A 22,152-nucleotide genomic window follows, 5' to 3' on the forward strand; every position below is an offset into this window, starting at 1 on the left:
TGAACCCTAGACAGACTAATAGTTAAATAACACCTTAGCTTTTTATCAGAAAATCAAACAATGCAGCTTACCTTAGGTAAGGCGTATTTGGGGTGCTAATACCTTCCCTTTACGCAACTAGTCCCCGTACCCGATCTTTGAGACCAGTTAGGGTTCCTAGTGACCAAAATACTATGTGGCGACTCCCATTCTATTTTTCACTGATAAAAGACAAGTATTTCTTGTCTCCCCATATTTGCCAGATAGATAGATACATTTTAGATTTAAAGTGGAAATTTTCACCACGACGCCGCACACGTGCGACACTTGCCACCGAATCACAGGTACAGAAAGAACAGAAAGGATTTCTTTGTTGGCATAGTTGAAAAGGATGTTGCACCCTGCGTCTTTTCGGTGAAGAATTGTTTGATGTTGTGTCAGAGTACATTGACATTGTGTTTGGTCTTTAATCAGGTAAGCAGAAGTTTCCTGGTTTTGGTTTGACCCATAATTGGATAAAGCAAAGTATCTTTTGGGAGCTTCCTTATTGGAAGACCAATCTTCTCTGACATAACCTTGACGTCATGCACATTGAAAAGAACGTGTTTGAGAACATTTTCAACACCGTCATGAATGTGAAGGGGAAGACAAAGGACAACATCAAGGCTAGATTGGATGTAGAGTTGTTCTGTAACCATAAAAATATGGAGTTGGTTTGTGATGGGTCACGGGTCGCAAAACCAAGAGCAAGCTTCGTGTTAGAGAAAAACACAAAATTACTAGTCTACAAATGGCTTAAGAGTCTGCATTTCCTCGATGGACATGCCTTGAACATATCAAGGCTGGTTAATACGGAGGAATGCAGATTATATGGAATGAAGAGTGTCGCACGTGTGCGGCGTCACGGTGATCGCCCACCCACACTCATGTGTGTGTATCTGGAAAATATGAGTAGACAAAGAATTTTTATCTTTTATTAGTGGAAAAATAGAATGGGAGTCACCACCTAGTATTTTGGTCACTAGGAACCCTAACTAGTCTCAGAGATTGGGTACGGAGACTGGTTGCGTAAAGGGAAGGTATTAGCACCCCAAATACGCCCTACCTAAGGTAAGCTGCATTGTTTAATTGTCTGATAAATGCTAAGGCTTCATTGTATTTCTATTTATTGGTCTGTCTACGGTTTAAGAAAAGTCCTCCTCGATAAGGAGGTCTTTATCTTATCGGGTAAAGCCTAACCGTTCTAATGTCTATAAAAGAACTATCTTTTGAATATCAGGAATATGTTTTACGTATAAATTCGTAATCCCAGACATTAAAAGAAAACAAAATATTTTTTTGGATTTTTTTGAAATATTGGCCAAGTTCTCGTGACTTTAATAAACTGGTTATTAAAGCCAAACTGCATGCTAAAATATATATATTTTTTTGAAGTTTTCTTTGTTGTATGAAAATATGATGTGATTTTTTCTTTGAGAGACTTGGCCGTATGCATGAAAACAAAAACATTTTTTTTTTAGTTTTTACGAAAACCGGGTATTTTAATACCAGATTTGTATCTTTACAGTATAAAAATACAAACCAATATTAAGTAAAATTCCGTAACAAAATACACGGGGAAATCACAAATTTTTCTGAAAATATTTTTTTTGAAAATTTTTGGAACTAGGTCAGACCCGACCCGATTATGTGAGCTGGGCCTGTATTGGCCCAGCTACAAGGCTAGACTCAGCCCAGCCGCGTGGGCTGGGCTGATGTTCCAGCCCAACAAACAAACGGCTGTGTGCCAGCTAAATGTAATTAGATAGTTATTACATAATTATTTGTTGCAGAACGTGAGTCACGTTCTGCATGCAAATGAAAGAAAGCAAAGAGCAAATAAACTAGGGGCAGCGAGGGTGAGAAGGTTACTTGGAGTGGCGAGGTAGTGTCGTTGGTGGTGGCGGCGGAGGCTAACGGCGGCGGTCAGGCGGTGTGCTCGTAATGGATGGCGATGCCAGACGGCGGTTCTGCCCTTTCTCTGCTCTGTGTTTTTCTTTTCTGTGTTCTCCTTCTCGTTTCTGTCTCCTGCTCCTCTGTCTCTTCTTCCTCTTTTTTTCTCTTTGAAGATGGCTCAAGGTGGAGTTGCTACGGGGGCGATGGGGAGGAACAAAAATGGTGGAGTCGCGGCACAGTGGTTGTGCCAACCAGTGCAGCAGGGGGAGGAAGATGGCAGATGCTGTGCTCCTCCTCCTTCTTCTCTGTTGTCTTCCCTTTCTCTCCTCTGTCTCTCAAACGAATCACCTCCCCCCCTTCAGTTCTCACCTTCCTCTCCTTCTCTTTTTCTTTTTCTTTCTTTCTCCTTCCTGCTCTTTCACTCCCCTGTCTTTTTCTTTCGGTTTCATCTCTTTTTCTCTCCAAAAAAAAAACTGACGGTCTCTCTCTCTCGGTCTCCCTCACTTTCTCTTTCAAAAAAATCCTTCCAGCTCTCCTGTTTTTCGCCCTTTTTTCTTCTGTTTTTCTCAAGCTTTCCCCCCTTGAATCTGTCGTTTGCTTCTCTCCTTCTCCAAAATTCCCCCCCTCTTTTACTGTGGTTCCTCCTCTGGTATTTATAAGCAAGAGGAGGAGAGGGTCACCTTACCCCTGCCGTGGCGCAGTGTAAGGTGGGCGATGGGAGATGCTTGCAGGGGATGGTGGCTGAGGCATGGGTGTCCTGTTTTTTTTCCGTCCTGGTGGCAAGGTATGTGTGGGTATGGGTAGTGCCGGGTTTCTTGGGCAAGTGGGGTGTAAAGAGAGAGCGGGAAAAAATATTTCAAAAACGCTCTTGTCCCCTGTCTCTACATTTGCAGGGGAGAAGAAGCTGCACAGTGCCATTCAAAACGGCACCATGCAGTTTTTTTTTTGAAGAAAAAAAAATGAATTTGGGAGTGACCCAAAAATAGGTTATGACAAAGAGTCATGACTGCCATGTGTTTATGCAAACACTCATCACATTAGTTTTTCGTGATTTGTTGCCAAAAAGGATATGAGATGCACTCATGAAGATCATTCATTTCTTCAAAAATATATGCTCTAGCAAGTTGAATGTTGATCACATTGAAAGGCTTGAAACGAATATCATCGAGACAATATGCAAACTTGAGATGATATTCTCTCCATCATTTTTTGACTCAATGGAGCATCTACCCGTACATTTATCGTTTGAGGTAAAAGTTGGAGGATCGGTCTAGTACAGATGGATGTATCCATTCGAGAGGTTAGATATTACAATTGCTATGTAATTCATAATTAAATGTTTTTTCACTTTTTTTAATTGATAATTTTTTATTAATTCTATATATGCAGGTACTTGTTCAATCTTAAAAAAAGGTTAAGAACAAGGCGCATGTTGAGGCGTCAATATGTGAGGCCTATATTGTTGAGGAGATCTCAACATTTATCTTATACTATTTCGAACCTCATTTGAGAACGAGATTCAACCGTGTTCCACGGCATGATGATGGTGGTGAAGTGCCTTCAAGTGGGAACTTGTCAATATTCTCCAATCCTGGACGACCCACACCTAAAAATGTCGTGAGGGGAAGATATTTGTCTGAAATAGAGTTCAGACAAGCACGCAATTATGTCTTATTTAACTGTAATGAGCTGAGATCTTTTATTAAGTAAGTAGATGTTCGACTTAAACTTTGTCAACAGAGTACTATTTATATATTGTGATACTATAAACTCATATAATTTGAAACAACCTTGCAGACAACATTGACGATACTTACTGTCCAATAACTCATAGCTGACCAAATCCCAAATCTTTTAATTACAAGTTGAACAATTTGCCACGTGATTTAGAACACATGTAAGTCCTATCACAAACTCATTATCTCTTGCGAGGTAATTAACTGTATGTCAATATTATAGAATATTCGTTTATTGATTATTGTTGTTGTCACACCTGGACATCGCGAGGACCTTAAAATTTTTATTGATTATGGAAAAAGAACAAATATCTAGCATCTTGTTCTTTTTTAGGAAAATGTGTTCAAGAAGTCGCCACCTAGTATTATGGTCACTAGAAACCCTAACTGGTCAACAAAGATTCTATGGTTCGGGACTGGTTACGTAAAAAGGAAGATATTATCACCCCTTAAACGTCTTGCATGAGGCAGACTGCATTGTTGGTTTTGTCTTAAATTGCTAAACGTTTATTAGTTTATGCTATGATAATTTGCTTATAATATTGCTGACTCTGGCACCAGTGAATATTCAACTACGGATACTTCCAACTCTGGCATTGGTAAATATTATATAGCTATAAAATAAATTTAGATCAATATTTTTATTCATGACTCTAGCGTCAGTGAATAAACAAATAAAATAAATTTATTTTTTGCATGCACATATATTTTTATATTTTTTATTTTAGCTAAATGAAATAAAATACAATAAAAATAAATTTAAATCAGTATTTTTATTCATGACTCTAGCGTCAGTGAATAAACCAATAAAATAAATTTATATTATTTTTATCCATGCATACACATATTTTTTTATTTCTTTTAGTTTTTTATTTTTTATTTTTTTATTTTTTTATTTTTTGGGGCTAGGTCCAGCTCAGCCCATGTGGGCTGGGCCAGACCCAGCCGGCCCAGCCCGGTCACCGGCCCAAGCCAGTGACCCGGCTGGGCCAAGGACGCACATTCAGTCTTTTCTGCGTGTGCACAGTGCACAGTGCACAGTGCCTGTGTAATTAAAATTGCATGTGCACAGTGCCTGTGTAATTAAAGATGGAAAGAGAAGGCAAGATGCAAACTTACCTGGTGCAGCTGCGGGGTGAAGACGAAGACGATGGTGACGACCGGTTAGCTCTGGCCGGCAGACACTACTTCCTCTCCTCTGTTCCTTCTTCTACGTTCTTTTTTTTGCTTTCTTTCTGTTTTGGATCCCTCAGGTCTGTCTCTTCTGCGCGTCTTCTCCCTGCTCGTTCGTGCTCTCTGTTTTTCTTTGTATTCGTCTGTTCGGAGGGGGAGGGGGGTGGCGCAACAGGAGACGAGGTTGGCGCTCCTGCGTTGGCTGGCCAATGCCCCTCACTGTTTTTGCCTCTCCAGTCTTCTCTCTCTCGGCTCCCCTGGTTCGTTTTTTTTCGTCTTCCCCCCCTGTTTTCTTCTTCCTGCAGTGTTTGTTCTTCTCGTCCCCCTCCAGTTCTCCTCTCCCTTTTTCTGTGGCCTTCTCTGGCTTCTATAAAGCCAGAGAATGGCCTTTCTTCACGTGTTCGTGCCTCACGATCGTCAGGCACGAACGCCTCTGTTTCTTTGAGAAGAAACAGGTGCAGAAAATTTGCTCTCCTCTGTCTTGTTCGTTTCCCTGTCCTTTTCCTGTTCTCCTCCCCGTTTTTTTTCTTCTTTTTTCTCCCGAGAAAACTATCAAATAAAATTTAATAAAATCAGAAAATTATCAAGAGGAAAACAAACCTTGGTCACAAGTACACATCCACCTACAGAAATCAGAATTGATCATGGAAATGAAACATCAATTTATATTTTGAATATTTATCTCAACTTAACATTGGTTAGTTAACGGATCCGCCGTATAACTAACCCTAACCATCAAACAACCACAGTGTCCACACTAGTAATTCAATTCAATGACAGCCTTAAGAACTAGATAAGTTTATTAATCAAGAAAACATAACTGTCCATAGTCTATGTTTTATTTGATTGAATGTTCTCCCTAAGATTAATAACGTAGATCGGTCACAATTATTAAACTCAGTTGCTTCACAAGTTCATATACCACAACTCCGGTTTTGATATCAAACTTAGCAATAGATTGTCTACAATAATAACTTAGAGTCCGCTCTAGCAATTAAAATAAACAATCATAGGAAAAATAAGCATAGGAGAACAAACATATTTATCATATAAACTGAAAAGAAAAGGTAAAATAAATCTCATAATTCTTGAAATCTGAAGGTTTCTGTGTCCTTGCAACTAAGAAAAAGAGTTTAGCCTTGCATGTTTGTTGAACAACTAATCAAAAAGAAGGAGGAATGCATAATTTCGGGTTTCTTAGAGGAGGGGGGCGTTTTTCTCCTCTTGGCTGGTTGCCTCCCTTCTCTTCTCTCATTCTTTTTACATCCTAGGAAACCCTAGTCTCTATTTTACAAAATGGTCCTCCCTTAAGTAGACTGTTTACATTTAAGTACTTCAATAACTATTTTCCTAAAAAAGGAGAAATAGCCTTGAATGAAATCTTCAAGCTTTGACTTAGAGGAGCTAAATTGCTGAAATAAAAACTTGGATATCGGTTTAGATGCTTCAGAACGTAATTTGGACTCGTTTCTTCACGAAACCTATTGCTGACAGAATTCAGTTGTCATCTTTGAAAAATCATATCTCCCTCATATGACATCATTTTTGGCTAAAATTTGAAGCGTTTATAGGCCTTTGATTCAGGAATCCAACAAAATTTATTTTGCATCAATTGGACATCGGTATCTCCAGATATTCAAGTTGGAATGGCCGAAGGTCAACACTGGCAGATTACACTGGCAGATTGCGAGATTTGACTTTAAAGGCTGCGATTTCCATGCTCTTCCTTATTTTATTTTCTTGCCTTAGATTTCCAGAAAGGTATGGATGTTATCTTTTTAATTCCTCTGGAATCACTTCATTTCAACCTCTAGAGCTCATGCTCTGCACAAAACATCGACTTAAGGTCAAATCTCTCAATTACCTCTAATTTACTCCTTTTTGCATCTTTCATCCAAAAATGCCTTCAAAACATAAAACAAAGAATATCAAGCCATTAGATATATAAAACATAGGCAAAACACTAGTTAAATATGGGTGAAACTATCGAATAATATGGTTGGATCAGTTATTTATTTGGTTAATTATTTTTTTTACTATTAATAAATATTTTTTAAAAATATTTTAAATAAATACCAACGGCTTTCCAGACGGAACCAGGCCATCGGTATTTTACCGAGAGTTGCAAAAAAATTACCACCCATGCCACAATCACCGACGGATAAATTCGACGGAATGTATCTGTCTGTATTTGACAGGGAGTTCTGAAATATTTGAAAATACAGACGGAATGATTCCATCGGTAAAGTTCTAGCACGAATTGTTTTTTGCGTGCTTTACCATCTGTAATACCGTCAGTGTTTGTTTTTTTGTATTTCCGACAAAATTAGCGACGGAATGGGAAATTACCGACGATCAATATTTTGATAAACGGATTTCGTCGGTGAGGCCGTCGGAAAATCTTTTACCAATGAATTGTATGTCTTACACCGACGGAATGAATTCGTCGGTAAAACTGTTTAATGGTGTAGTGATTGGAATAGTGTTAGCAAAAGTCTTGTTTATCAAGATTCATGGCACTGTGGATTGGAGCAGTGTAATGACAGAGTTGCCCTTGCCACAGAGAGGTGCAAAGACTGTAAGGGGAGGGTGGGGTTGTCTTTTCATTAGGATGCATTTGACATTAAAGAAATGGTTTGAGAAAAAACGATCGGTATAAATTTTAGTGGGGCATAGTGTGGCTGCAGACCCCAGAGGCTGCAGACACCTGGTGCTCGGCTATCATGCCTTGCCACATATGGTGGACTAACCAGTAAAAGTTTTGGGTTTGGCGAAGGACTTTTGTTAATGAAGACGGGTGTTGATGTGACATGTAATGTTTTTTCTTAAATGTTTATGTTTGTTGGTGTTTAAATTTAGCGAACAGATGGTGGATTAAGCAGAAAAAGTTTTGGGTTTCGTGAAGGACTTCCTTTTGTTAATGAAGACACGGGTGGATTAAGCAGTAAACCTAGTGGGGTTGTTGGAAGAGAAAATGGCTGATTGTGAGAAATCACAGTTCAAACGATTTTTATCAAAAGTTTGATAGAAGAGATTCATGGCATAAGCAGCATGGGATTTGTTGGAGTCAGGCAAAAGTCTAGAATTTGGCAGATGCTTGTAAATAAACTCACATGCAAAGGAATGTATATCTTTGGCAAATACATTGGAGTAGTTGATGATACAGCAAGACTTGGCTAGACCACATAATTAAGGTTTCCCGTCAGAGTCTTCTTTTGATTCATCTCTCATCATTGTTCTGGAATCCTTGGCAGAACCTTCAATCTTTCCCATCTTGATAGCTTGTTCAATTTTTTTTTGGCAATCCACACAAATTCATGTCAATCTTCCAATATTGTGGTTGTTGTTTTAGGATTGTTGGAAACCTTTCAATAGCTAGGTAATCTTGGCAGCGCACAAAAACATGTAGCATCGCCATTACCGACGTGTGGAATCACACGTTGTCAAAACTGGAAGAGAACTTGATGAATCTAAAACTCTTATGTCTCTTATTCGATTACTCACAGACAATGCAACAAACAAACACCTATAGAGGGAGTTCTTCTCTATTGAAGTTTCAGTCTTCTTCCTGTTTTTCAGCCCAGATCTGTCTCTTCTCCCTACTTTTACATTTTAATGCGGATAGTGGTAGGAGAAAATTATAGATAATTTGAAACTATTGCATCCCTTCTTAGATTTCCCACTTGCAGATCCACAAACAGATCCCTGCCGAGAGAGCTCTGCTACATTGAAGTCCGACATCTATTCATGTTTTTTTGGACTAGGAGTGCTCTTCTCTCTACTACTGTTTTTTTATGCTGCTACTAGTAGGAGAGATTTTTATAGAGTATGAAACTACTACATACCCTCTTGCATTCCCTACTAGCAGATCCACAAACGGATCTCTGTAGAAGGAGTTGTGCTACATTGAAGTTCAAGGTTTTCTCCTATTTTCCAACCAGGTCTGTCTCTTTTCCATACTACTGTGTTTTTGTGCTGCTACTCATGGGAGAGAGTTTTATGGCATATGACACTACTACATCTCCTCTTGAATTACACACTAGCAGATCCACAAACAAATCTTTGTAGAAGGAGTTCTGCTACGTTGAAGTTTGATGTTTGCTCTTGTCTTTCCAACTAGGTCTGTCTCTTCTGCCTACTACAGTGTTTCAGTGTTGAAATTGGTGGGGTAGGTTTTGTAGCATATGCAACTACTAAATCCCCTCTTGCATTCCTAACTTACAAATCCACAATCGAATTTTTGTAGAGAGAGCTCTGCCACGTTAAAGTTCGACGACTGCTCATGTTTTCAGACCAGGCCTGACTCTTTTGCCTACTACAGTATTTTGGTGGTGCCACTGGTGGGAGATAGTTTCATAGCATATGAAACTACTACATCCCCTCTTGTATTCCCCATTGGCAGATTCAGAAACAAATCTCTATAGAGAGAGCTCTGCCACATAGAAGTTCAATGTCTAATCATGGTTTTTTAGACCAACATCCTGTGCTGCTGAACATGAATTGAGCTCAAAGTGGGGGTAACTTCAAAGAAGACTGATGCACCATGCACAGATGGCTAGCAGCTATTGGGTGCCATTGGAAGATGTGGATATTTCTATTTCTTTTCAGTTTTATCGCATATTAATTTAGTCTTTTGAAAAAACCGAACTGATTAATTATTCTATTCATTAATTTTTTTTATTGCCTTGGTTAATCCTATATATTCGAATCTAATAGATAACTATGTTTTCAACCATTTTTAAAGTGTATTTGCAGTTGTTTTTTTTTCTTAGGACCATTGACCTGCCTTTTGGTTATGTGGAAAACAAGAGGGAAAGGCAAAGATGATGAACAATTAAGTGCAGCTGAACCAGAAAGGAGATCATCTTTAATTGATGACTGAAGGTGTTGCTGCTGCTATTCAAGATTGAAATGAAGGAAAGGGCAGAGCATCGATGTTGTGGCCACTACTGGTAGAATGCTGACAAGAAAAGCCAATCATTTTTTCTTGTGTGTGCCGTAGACTAACGGTGTTCCCACGGAAGGTTGTGCAGGCATTCCTTTTCTTTTTTTTTTCTTAAAGCTCAACGTTTGTTCAAACACATATGAGTTTAGCTACTTCACCTTTGATGCTCCAATTTTTTTTTTTTACAATGAGCCTCTATCTTCATTTCCATCATCTTTTTTTTCAATCACCTGTCGCAAAGCTTATGTGGGGGAACCTACTTTTCAACCTGGTACATGCATGATAAATGTATGAACATGTAATCTGTATGATGAACTTGCCCTTCAAGGGGTGACATATGATCGCAACTCTTGCATGATGAAACAAGAATCTTGATTCTTGCGCAAACTCTACAATGAAAATTTCTGAGTGACGGTCATTGTGTCACCCACAAGTCTTGAGTTCAAGATGCTTCAAAAAGGGTTTGCCCTTATGCAAATAATGATAGCACATACAACCTAAGGACAAGTTCTATTTATTATGTGAACATGAGTAGGTTTTCTACCTGGTCTCAAAAGGGTCTCATATCTGCCTAGTGACGATCTTCTTAAAGACAGTATAGGGGCGTTGTGAGAAATGGGTAAGGCACGTATACCCACCATTACCAAGCAGGCACTCAGATATAAGTTGGGTGTTTCACGCATCTGAACCCTGACTAATAGTCATAGGGCAGATCGATAGTTCCCTACCTTACCTAGAAGCTTGTATGTGCTTTCAAAAAATAAAAACATGTGATGCATGTGACAATTCTATAAAATGCACGGAAACAACATTAACAAAAAGACAAAAATGCAAAAACTTAAACACATCAAATACACAAAGCTTAGTCCAATTATGTCGAAAACAATACCTTCCCCAGCGGAGTCGCCATTCTGTCGCACGTCCTCGCGCAACGTCGATGATGATTTTTGTTCGTTTCGTTGTTCGCTTGATTTGAGGAGTCACCACCTAGTATTTGGTTTAAGGTCACTAGGAAACCCAGGTGTACCGGTCTTGTCAGAGATTCATTGGTAAGGAACTGGTTGTGGCTAGAGAAGGTATTAGCACCCCTAGCGCACCCTACCTGAGGTAAGCTGCTTCGTGATTTTGACATTTTGTCTTTTCATCGGATATCCGGAGTACGACTTATATATAAGTTCATAATCCTTAACCGTGAGCAAATCAAAACATTAAATTCTTCTTTTATCTTTGCGGTCCTAAAAAAAAAATCCATGAAAAAAAAAACAAACATACATTCATTTTTATTATGTTTTCACATTCACCTATTACATGTTACAACATAACAAAAATTCAAATAAATCAAATACAATTGAAAAATTACAAAATAAACCCCCAAAATCCAAAAACTGTCAAACGCCTTCTCTGATCTGCATGAATAGTGGCGGCACGTCTTCTCCACGTGCCCCCACCACTAGTGATGCGTGGGTTCAGGTGTCGCGACAAGAAAGTCCAAAAAACAGGGGATCTGGAACGGCTTCCTCCCTTCTTCCTTTTTGTACCGGTGGTGACCTACAAAACAAGAACCCAAGCAAAGTTTCAGTTCCTTCCCTTTTTTTTTCCGGATCTGTTTCTCCCTACTCCTTTCTTAGATCTGCAGATCTTTAGTTTTTTTTATGGGTTTCGTCTTTTTCTCCTCTACTTCGGGTAGCTGTCAACAAGGAGGAGGCGTGGGATCCAGTTGCGGGTCTACAGGCGGTGCTACAGTGTCTTAGCTGCAGTAGAAGCCTGCCTGGCGAGAGCTGGGTCTCGGTTTAGCAGAGATGGGAGCGGCTGAAAAAGCAGGGGAAGAAGGAGCGGCGGACATATTTGGGTTCGTGGGGGATGTTGCTGCTGACGGCGAAGACCAGCTGAGAGGAGAGTGAGGGGGTGGTCTTGGCTGGTCCGTTGAGGCTTGTGTGTAGGGAAATGGGGAGAAAGTTGAGGCCGGCCTGTGGGAGAAGGAAGGAGGGGTGAAGTGGCTGAGGTCTCAGGCTAGGAGAGGGGAGCTTGTGATTAGGGGGAGCTGCTGCAAGTGAGGGTTGAGGGGGAAGAAGATCTGTGTCTGGGTCTGTGAGGGTGGCTGGCCGGTGCTGAGAGGGAAGAACGGATCTGGGAAGAGAAGGAAATGCGGGGAGATCGTTTGGTGAAGGGGAGAAGGTTAAGAGGCTGCAGGAGATGGGTGAAGGAGAAGAAACCAACGGGGTTCGAGCTAGGGGTCGGCGACGGCCGGCTTTTTGTTTGGAGTGGGAGAAGAAAGGATTAGGTTGTTTAGGGATTTTTGTTTTGCCCAAAAAACATTTGTTTCAAAATCCCCCCCATGTTGCGGTTTATTCTTCTCTATTTGTAGAGAAAAAAAATCATTTTTTTTCAAATGCTTAGTAAAACATCTGTATTTGATTTATTCTAAAAATAAGCAATATCAACGTCGCCTCGTTAAGGAAAATCAGTGATTTTAAAAATAAGGCATTGAAAGTCAAACGCGTTCAAAAGACCTTTGAAAATTTAAATTCTTTTTAGACAACGCTGAAAATGCTAAAAACGATGCAAACATATCAAGAACATATATTTTTTGGAATGAATAAAAGTACCATGCATGCAATGGTATACCTCCATTAGTTAGGATGATGTTTGAACGAATATGAGTAACTTGCTTGCATTGTTATGTATCGAATTAATTATGTTATTATTAGGATCAATACAATACCTTACATTGATAGGCATCGAATTAGCCATGATAACCTTGGAATAGATGTAATTATCTTACATACCTCAGTATGGATTGGGTATACACAATGACTTATAGATCGGGGGAGAAATGATAGATAATTGGTCACCATAGTGTCGGTGGCTAAGGATATATTACAATGATCCTTGGCACTGCAATGAGGGTGACCAAGGTTATGTGAATGATGTTTAGTGGTCATAGTGTCGATAACTAAGTTTGTGTGTGAATGATACTTAGCAACCATGGTTACAATGCATATGATATTAATAAAAAAGAAAAAGAAAAAAGAAAAGGGATCGGTACAAATAGAAAATTCAGCTGACATTGATTAGCTATCTGGGTTTGGATAGCTAATGGTATCAATGAGATTTCATTGGTACCAACATTTCAGGTGACATTGATTGGCTATCCGGGTTTGGATAGCTAATGGTATCAATGAGGTTTCATTGGTACAAGCATTTCAGACGTTATTGATTAGCTATCCGGGGTTTGGATTGCTAATGGTATCGATGAGGTTTCATCGGTGCCGACATTTCTTAAATTCATTAGTCGATCCTGAGCAATTGGGTGACTAATGATGTTAGTAAAGATTATTAACATTGGCATGGTTACTCCTAGTTCAGTGAAAAAGATAAGTTGATTAACTATTTTGGGTCGAGAATAGTTAATGATATCAATGGGTCACATTGGTATTGACAACCATTTCTGGTGTGATTAGATACTCCATGTAAGGAGGCTAATGATGTCAAGGGTTCTTGACATCGGCAACTTTGATGGTAAACCAGATATGAATAAGATTATATTAACTATTTTGGGAAGGAATAGTTAATGATACTAATCGATTGTATTGATATTGGCACATGAATGTAATTGATTAGTCTAGCCCAATATTAAAAGAATAATGATACTAATGAGATTTATTAGTGTCAGTGATTACCTTCTACAAAATGAAAGGGAAAATATTGATTAGTTATTCCAAAAGAATAAGATATGCTAATGATACCAAGAGAGGAATATCTTGATATAAAGTGAGAATTGATTTATAAGGAGATGGTGTTTGAAAATCATTGAGTAGTGCCAATGATTATTTTGGGTCAACGCTGTTGGGTCGTTCTGCCAAACATGACCCAATGATGTCGGGTCCTGCTGCGCAGCAAGACCCAACGTTGCTGGGTTTTTATGCCAAGCATGACCCAATGATGTTGGGCCCTACTACCTAGCATCGTTGGGCCCAAATGGATGCCCGACTGTTGGGTCCTTTTGCCAAGACCCAAGTTTATTGAGCCTGGCTCTGCCGCCCAACCCAATGATGGTGGGTCTGGGTGTCCAGCGGGCCACAACAGGGGTGGGCCCAGCTAAAGCAAGACCCACTAAAGTTGGGCTCTACTTCACCAGAACCCAGTAAAGGTTGGCCCAGCTGCCAGCAGGGCCCACTGTTGTTGGGTATTTGGTCGGTTGTCGGAACCACCAAAATATAATTCCACACATCCATTTTTATAAATATGTTGTTCATCGAAGTAAAATAAATATTCTTTCACCTAAAGCAAATAAATTTGATATCCCTTAAAGCCGAGGGAAATCAATGAGATTACGAGTACATTAGTTAAGAAAAGCTCTCTAATCAATCTCTTACCAAACGTTCAAAAGCTTGACAATTTAACTTAGTTTATTCCTACCTAATAAATCAAGATGAGAGTTGCAGCAATCAAATTAATTCTTTTGCTTCTTACTCTAATCCCTAACAACAATTATGGATTGAAAGAAACTAGAAAGCATACATGCCATCTCAAAACAATTCAATAAACTTGAATAATAATCAATAGCATAATTCCGAACAAGGAAAAATAAATACTTGAATCTGAAAGAATTACAATGATAACGTTACTTCTCACAATGTGATAATAGAGATGGTGTGTATCCCTCTTGAACCAAATTCAGGAGTTTAGTTCATGGTTGCTGGAAAATTGACAAAAGCATAGAAAAAAGGAATGATTTCCAACCCTGTTTCACCTGTGTTCTACTCTCTTTATCCTCCCCCTTTGCTGCCAAAATCTTCAAGATTCTTAGGCTAACTACAAGTCTTCATGATGCTAAATTCTTTCCTTCTTTATCTAGTCTTTAAGGTTGGTGAATCTTCTCAGAACTTGTGTTAAAAAGAGATTATGCTGCTATCACATTCTGCTCTAATTCAAACTTTGCTGCAACTTAGACTTTGTTTCTGACTTGGTTTCTTGCAATATCCAACTATCCCAGTTGTATTCATTCATTCATCATATGTTAGAGTCTTGATGTGCATTTTTATTGGGTCCTAAGGCCCACTATTTTTATGTCAGACTCTCAGCCGTATTAGGATGCTCGACACTGTTGGTTTCCTGATCAGAGTAGGAAACCCATCTCGTCCTCCAGATTGCGTCTGGAGTTTAGCCTTCAAAACAATTTTATCTAAATTGGAATCCTTCATCAAAGTTGTATTCCTGGATGTGTAGATGAATTTGGGCTTTTGAATATCCTGATTTCAATATTTGAAGCTCAAGATATTCCCGTTTGAATATCTAGTGTGAAAGTAGAGAATCCTGCTGCGAGTAGGATTCTGACCCGAGTTTTCAGGTTTGATTTGAGGTCTAAATGAGATCATAGTTTTGCCTATAATACCTTCCTGGAAAGCTTGACATGTGTACTTAAACTTAGATTAAACCCATATTGTCATTCTGGAACTCTAACTTGGCAAAAAACCTGTTACAAGAAGCTAGATCCAAAACGTAAAATGCAGAATTTCTTATCTTTTAGCGATTAATTCACGAAGTCTCTTCTGCATGTCAAACTCATAAAAATAACTTCCAATCAACTCGAATAAGTTCAAAATCCCTTAAAAAGAATAGTGTAAAAGGAATAAAAACATATGTATATTTTGCACTTATCAAATTCCCCCACACTTAGCTTGTGCACGTCCTCGGGCAAAATTTCAATCTAACTTTTCCAATGTAAAGAATGTAATGCCATCAATGAACAACAATTAAATTATCAGAAAGTTATGTTCTTTCAATGTGGGTTAAAAAACTTTTTTGGTTTAAATACTTCAACTAAGAAGAACATGATAGTATCTTTTCAATGTGGGATAGAAAACCTTTTGAGGTAATCTTTTAAATTTAATTGTTTACAACATGTATAGACTATATCCACATGGATTATTTCTTGATTTTTCATATAAAATATTAAAACCTCAAATGTGTTTTTTCAATTTTCCCGGTTTGACCCGAGCCAACCTTTATAACCCAAGACCCAACCCTTGGCCAAGTCAACCCCTAGGTTAGGTTTGATAACTATAGTTGTCATGAAAATATATTTTTTGATTTGTTATATTTTTTGAACTCAAAATACGTTGAAAAAATATACATAAATATTTTTTTATAAAAAATAAAAATATTTGACAAACGGCAAAGCGTGGGTCACATAACTAATACACTTTAAAAATGGTTGATAACATAGTTATCTATTAGATTCGAATATATAGGATTAACCAAGGAAATAAAAAAAAAATTAATGAACAAAATAATTAATTAGTTCGGTTTTTATAAAAGACTAAATTAATATGCGATAAAACTAAAAAGAGATAGAAATAATAATTAGAACTAGACAGATTTTGAAGAGGCTCGATTGCACAATATTGTCGGTTTGATCGCTTTTGGTTTAATATTTTTTAGTATTATTCGCTTTGTTTCTACAAATCTGGTATTTCTTCTTCCCTTTAGTTTCTGCAAATCCGATATTTCATCTTCCCTTCTATTTCTGCAATTTAGTATTTCATCTTCTCTTCAGTTTCTACAACTTGGCATTTCTGTTCTATTTTTGCAATTTTTTGTTTTGGAGTAATCATATAACTTCGAGAAGATATTTGTTTAGTTTTTGTGATATCTGTTCAGTTTCTTCAATTTAGTATTTTGTTTTTCGCTGATTTTGCATTCTGGTTCTTTGTAATTGTTGATTATGGCTATTGAAAGAGATGATTCGGTTCAGTTTATGAGTGTGAGGTTTGATGGGAAGAACTTTTTATATTTGAGTTATGTAATGCGAAATTTCTTTAAAGGCAAAAAGATGTGTGGGGGATATGTCAGTGGAACCTATGTGGTACCTAAGAATACTGAGGAAGGGGATGTTGCTTTGATAGATGCATAAGAAGCAAACAATGCAAAGATTATTACTTGGATTAACAATTTTGTTGAGCATTTTATAGGTACGCAGTTGGCGAAGTATGATACAGCTAAGAAGGTTTGGGATCATCTGCAAAGGTTATTTATGCAATCAAATTTTACAGAGCAGTATCAATTAAAGAATGACATATGACCTCTTCACCAGAAAAATGTGAGTATTTAGGAGTTCTATTATGCAATGATAGATCTTTAAGATCAACTGGCTACTTGTAGAGAGTCCAACATCATAAACCATGGTGAGACCAGTTCTATTATGCTCAGAACCAGGTCTAGGTTTCAAGTCTTCATCATAAAGAGCAAAGAGGTATGTATCGAATGATTTTCCTGGCATGAGTGGAGTGCCCACCATCGATTGAAGGTGTGCAATCAAATTGCCATTGTAAGCCTTGGCATTCTCAATGCTTGGCCCTACTTGGTTGTCATCTCCTTTATATGGCCATCCAGTCTCAGCCACCACAATCTCAACATTCTTAAATCCCATAGAATTCAGTGCAGAATAAACTGCATCCTATCAAAGAACCATCTCAACCGAAAAACTTAAGTTATTAGGTAAGGTCTCAAGATATGATTTATATTATTCTCTAACACACCCCCTCAAGTGAAAGCCCTTTGGGCTTGAAACTTGCACAGTCTCACATTACCTTGTGCTTAATTTTTATCAAATAAATGGGGATGGTAAGATTTGAACTCATGACCGCTTGGTCATTAAAGCTCTGATACTATGTCAAAGAACCACCTCAACCCAAAAACTTAAGTTGTTAGGTAAGGTTCAAAGATATGATTTATATTATTCTCTAACACTTCCACCTGCAATTGATTAAACCACTTGTCAGTAGCATTTATTGACACAAAATTTTCGCACTTGCAATTTGATTTACTCTCACCTGAGCATCGAACATGTTCATGTACTTGATCTTAGTGTTTCCATCCATTCGTCCTGCAATCGGCTGGAAAAGGCAAAAAGCAAGAGTGTCAGGCCTTGTATGGCTTCTGGAGGCAAAGTAAGGGTAGGGATTGATTGCGAAAGGCGAACCATTCGCACTATTAAACTCCAACAAGCCCTTCATCAGATCCCCATAACTTGGATCAAAGCTTCCAGAAGAAGGTGGCTCAGACTGCTTAAGCACTCCCATCGGATGAACTGTGGAGACCTTAATTTTACCCCCGAACGATGCATCATTTAGAGCATTCTATACATTTTGCATTGCTGGTAAGAGCTTGTTAAAGAGATTCTGGTTATTGGAAGTCATGACCTCGTTGCCAACAGTGATGAGGATGATATTGCTAGCTGGATAGAAGGGAAGCACCTTTGTGTTGATCCAGCTCTTGGCAAAATTGGGATCAGAGTCTAGTCCTGGAATGTCACCATTTGCAGTGCCGATAACAATTCCAATTCCGGTGTTGGCTAAGGCTTTGATTATGGCGGGGTCCGATCCATATAATCGGACCTTTTGGATTGAAGTGGATTGAAGAAGCTTTGCGGTGGATGGTGGTGGTGGAAGGTTGTCCGCAACTTGGCCATAGTTTATACCGATGAATGATTGCGAGCCTGCACAAAAAGCAGCAAAATTTAAAGCATATGATCAAACATCAATTTTTAAACGACAAAACAGAACACCAACATTTTATGTTTTCATAGACTGAAATGAAGACAGCTCATTAAGGTAAATTTTTAGAAATGGAAGGAGGTAATTAAAATAGAAAGAGACGCAAACTTACTTGCGATTTTTACGGTCTGTAGGAAGGAAAGGAGCAGGAAAGCAACAGTATAAGGAAGCACCGCCAAGGCTTAGGAGGTATCTCAAATATTTTAGCGTTTTAAAATAAATTAATTAAAAATATATCTGGAATATTTTTTATTAAATACCATTCAATTTTTATTTTATTTTCTAATAAGATTGTAGCATTTTTTATAATATTAGCAAATGCTATTTTATACAACCTTTTTCTAATGTTTTATTTGTGTGTTTTTTTAAAATTTTATTATGTTACTTTTATGTGCTTCTCTGTTTTTTATTATCAAATAATTAAATAAGTAATAAATTTCACAAAATAAAGTTATTATACCTAATAAAGCTCATGACCAAGCTGATAGGTTTGGTGGGTTGACTTGGGTCGATCCAAAATATTATTGTCTCTATATTTAAGAAAAAAAAGTTAAAACGACATTCTCTTGATTTGTTTTAAGTCAATCTGAGTCGACCAGATCAAACAAGTCACATCAAATCAACTTCAACCCATTTTAATTTGAAACTCAGTCGTGTAATGGGTCTGCACAATGAGTCTTCAATATCAATTAAAATTTATTAAAATAAAATAATTCAATATATATTTGGGATATTATTTTATCAAATACCATCAAATTCTTTGTTTGTTTTTGAATGATATTATAACATTTTTTTATAATATAGGAAGCACTTTTTTTGTACAACCCTTCATGAATTGTATTTCGTTTTTTGCTTAAATTTTATTTGGTTGTTTTCATGTGTATCTTTATTTTTATTATTTCATAATTAAATAAAAAATAGATTAAATAAATTTATTAAACCTAACTAGATCTGTGACCCGGATCGTGAGTTTGACGAGTTAACTTAGGTTAACGCAGATTGATTCAAAACATCTTCTAAATGTTTTTTTCAAAAAATTAAACAAAGTTATCTTGAATTTTTTTAAATCAAATCGTGTTTTGACCGGGTTGTGTTTGGAACTACATGTCAATCAGGTCATATCATGTCAACTTCAACCTGATTTAATTCAACTTGATTTAATTTGAAACTCGGGTCAAACAAGGAACCAAGTATAAGGGTCTCTAGATTGCCCTGTTGAGCTAGACTGGATTTGATAAATTAGCCAAAATGTTCCCTGAATCAACACACAATTTGTGTATCATTCTTATATATTTTTTTTATTGCATTTGTTTTCAAATTATCAAAACTTTAGTTTTTTTTTAATTTAAACCTCCTTTTATGATTACGATGAGGTGTTGTAAAAAAATATTATTGTAATAAAATGCTAAAAAAAGGGGAGCGTGTTAATATTTTTTATCCTTCTTTCAAATCTTTCATTTTTTATATTTTTGTTAAATAAAGAATATAGAACAAAAAAGATATATATATATATATATATAAATATTATAAGTTTTTTTTATTTTTTTGCTTAATTAAGCTCTTTTCTTGGTTGCAAGGACGCGAAAACCTTCGGATTTCAAGAACCGTGAGATTTATTCTTCCTTTTATTTTCAGTTTATGTTATAAATGAGTATGATTGTTTTCCTATGCATATTTCCTATGATTGTTGTTGATGATTGCTAGAGCGGACTCTAAGTTATTGTTGTGAACAATCTATTACTAAGTTTAATATCAAAACCGGAGTTGTGATATATGAACTTGTGAAGCAACTAAGCTTGATAATTATGGCGGAACTACGTTATTGAACTTAGGGAGAACATTTGAACAAAGTGACACAAGCTATGGACAGCTTGTATGTTAATCTTGATGAAATTATCTAGTTCTTAAAGCTACCATTAAATTGAATCATTAGTGCGGACACTTTGATTGTTTGTTGGTTAGGATTAGTTATACGGCGGATCCGTTAATTAATCAATGTTAAGAAAAGATAAAATTTCAGAACATAAACTGCAATTTTCATTTCAAGGATCGGTTCTAATTTCCATAGGTGGATGTGTGCTTGCGACCAAGGTTTGTTTTCTTGATAAGTTTCGGTTTTAATTGATTTTGTTTGCTAGTTTAATTGCTGTCATAGCTTAGATAATCACAAACCAAATCCCCCCAATTACATAACGCACAACATAAAATTCTGACTTGAAACTTCCTCGTGGGATCGACCCCTTGCTTGCTCTATACTATCTTGTGTGGTGTTTTAAGCTAGGATAATTAATTTGTGCGACCGCGACATCGCAACAAATTTTGGCGCCTGATTAGTACTTAAAAGTGCATTCTCATTAAGGCTTTATATCATCGTATTGCACTAAAGTATCGTTAAATTCCCTAACTAAAGCATGTTTTATAATAACAAGTCTAATAATATAATATATCTTTAATTTATGGTAAATGCTTGTTTTGAATGCAGGTATATCTCACAATTCAAAGGATTGATTGATGTGATTAACAATTGAAAGTGAAGAGACAAAAAGAGGACTAGGCTAAGAGAAGAGATGCTGGTTCAATTCCAAACTGGAACACCATTCGGTTATTTGATCATAACTGGAGTTGTAGAACTCGGATTTAGTTCCACTTTATATGGATGGAAAGATAAAACATAGACCTAAAACTTTCATGAAGGGTCCAAGACTCAATTCTGCCGTTTTCAAGTTCAAATCTTAGCAACAACGGAGAAGTCGGAACCTGTCCTGCAGCTCAAACACTGTTCGGTTTTCAGCTCATATCTTGAGTTCTAGAAGTCCAAATGAGCTCTGGTTTTTTTTGCTGGAAAGCTGAGACAATTTCCCACAGCTTTCATGGAACAAAGGGCTCAAATTCTGATGTTAGAAATGACGTTTTGGCCAGCCAACAATATCAAAAATCTGCCAACAATTTCAAGAACCAGCAGCCAACAATGTCAAAAACCAGCCACCAAATCAATGGTTGGCCACCAACTATTTTCTTAGTCCACCAATCAATAGTTCTGAATCTTAGCCTATAAAAGGAGGCATTTGCCATGTATTTAGATATATTATTTTTCAGATCAAAATCGTCTTCTTGCTTTCTCTCTTTATATCTTTGTAATGTTCAAGTTTTCTTTCATGTTATATTAATCTCTTGTTTATGCTTTTTCATTTCCCTTCATATACTTAGTTAACTTATATCATAATTATGTTCTTATCTTGTTTATTTATGTTTTTCTTCTTCATTATGTTTAGCTAAGTTAATTATGTCAAGGTGAAAAGGTTTTACTAATGGTGTTAGAATAGGTATAATATAAACTCAACATGGACTTTAATGTTTATATCCAAGATAAATTGTTATTAGCATGTCTTATCTTTTTATCTTACTAATTCTTAATACCTTGCTTGTTAAATGGTTAATCTAGATTTATGTTGTATAACACTTGGTACATCGAATGCTTGATCCTTCATAGTTTTCGGCCGACATCGTTGTTATGATAGGAACTTGATTTGTTGTTAACATAAGCTAGCAACATGAATGCCTGATGATATTTATAAGTATGGTGTTACTTAGACAAGATAATTAATATGATCATGTTAATACTTTATAATGAGCCATTAATGATAAATCATCCGATTAGAACCTCCTTTGTGTGTGGTTTCTAGTTGAGTAATAAAAAGAGTTTATATTATATTTATTTGAAATACCATTAGTGAATCCTCTAACCTTGACATTTGTTTTTATCATTGTTTAATCCTAACATTAATCTTCCATCTCAAAGTTCTCATTAATTTCTTCCTCTTCTTCT

At 37.0% G+C, this 22,152-nt stretch overlaps 1 protein-coding gene across 1 annotated transcript; it reads right to left on the reverse strand.

Moving 5' to 3' along the window:
- Positions 1 to 16,834: 16,834 nt before the first annotated feature.
- On the reverse strand, positions 16,835 to 18,379 carry LOC18105401 (glucan endo-1,3-beta-glucosidase 7-like). Its single transcript, XM_052447042.1, has 4 exons — positions 18,373 to 18,379; positions 18,027 to 18,268; positions 17,604 to 17,909; positions 16,835 to 17,227 (listed from the first exon to the last, which is right to left on the reverse strand). The coding sequence occupies exons 1-4, from the start codon at positions 18,377 to 18,379 to the stop codon at positions 16,835 to 16,837; spliced, it is 948 nt and encodes a 315-aa protein (XP_052303002.1).
- Between the last annotated feature and the right edge of the window lie 3,773 nt (positions 18,380 to 22,152).

The sequence above is a fragment of the Populus trichocarpa genome, chromosome 14 (assembly GCF_000002775.5).
Source record: "Populus trichocarpa isolate Nisqually-1 chromosome 14, P.trichocarpa_v4.1, whole genome shotgun sequence".
Lineage (NCBI taxonomy): Eukaryota > Viridiplantae > Streptophyta > Magnoliopsida > Malpighiales > Salicaceae > Populus > Populus trichocarpa.

Coding starts and splice junctions, on each gene's coding strand:
- LOC18105401 (XM_052447042.1), bottom strand. Junction 17,910..18,026: donor AGAGCTGGATCAACACAAAG/GTGCTTCCCTTC, acceptor CAAAATGTATAG/AATGCTCTAAATGATGCATC. Junction 17,228..17,603: donor TGAACATGTTCGATGCTCAG/GTGAGAGTAAAT, acceptor GTTCTTTGATAG/GATGCAGTTTATTCTGCACT.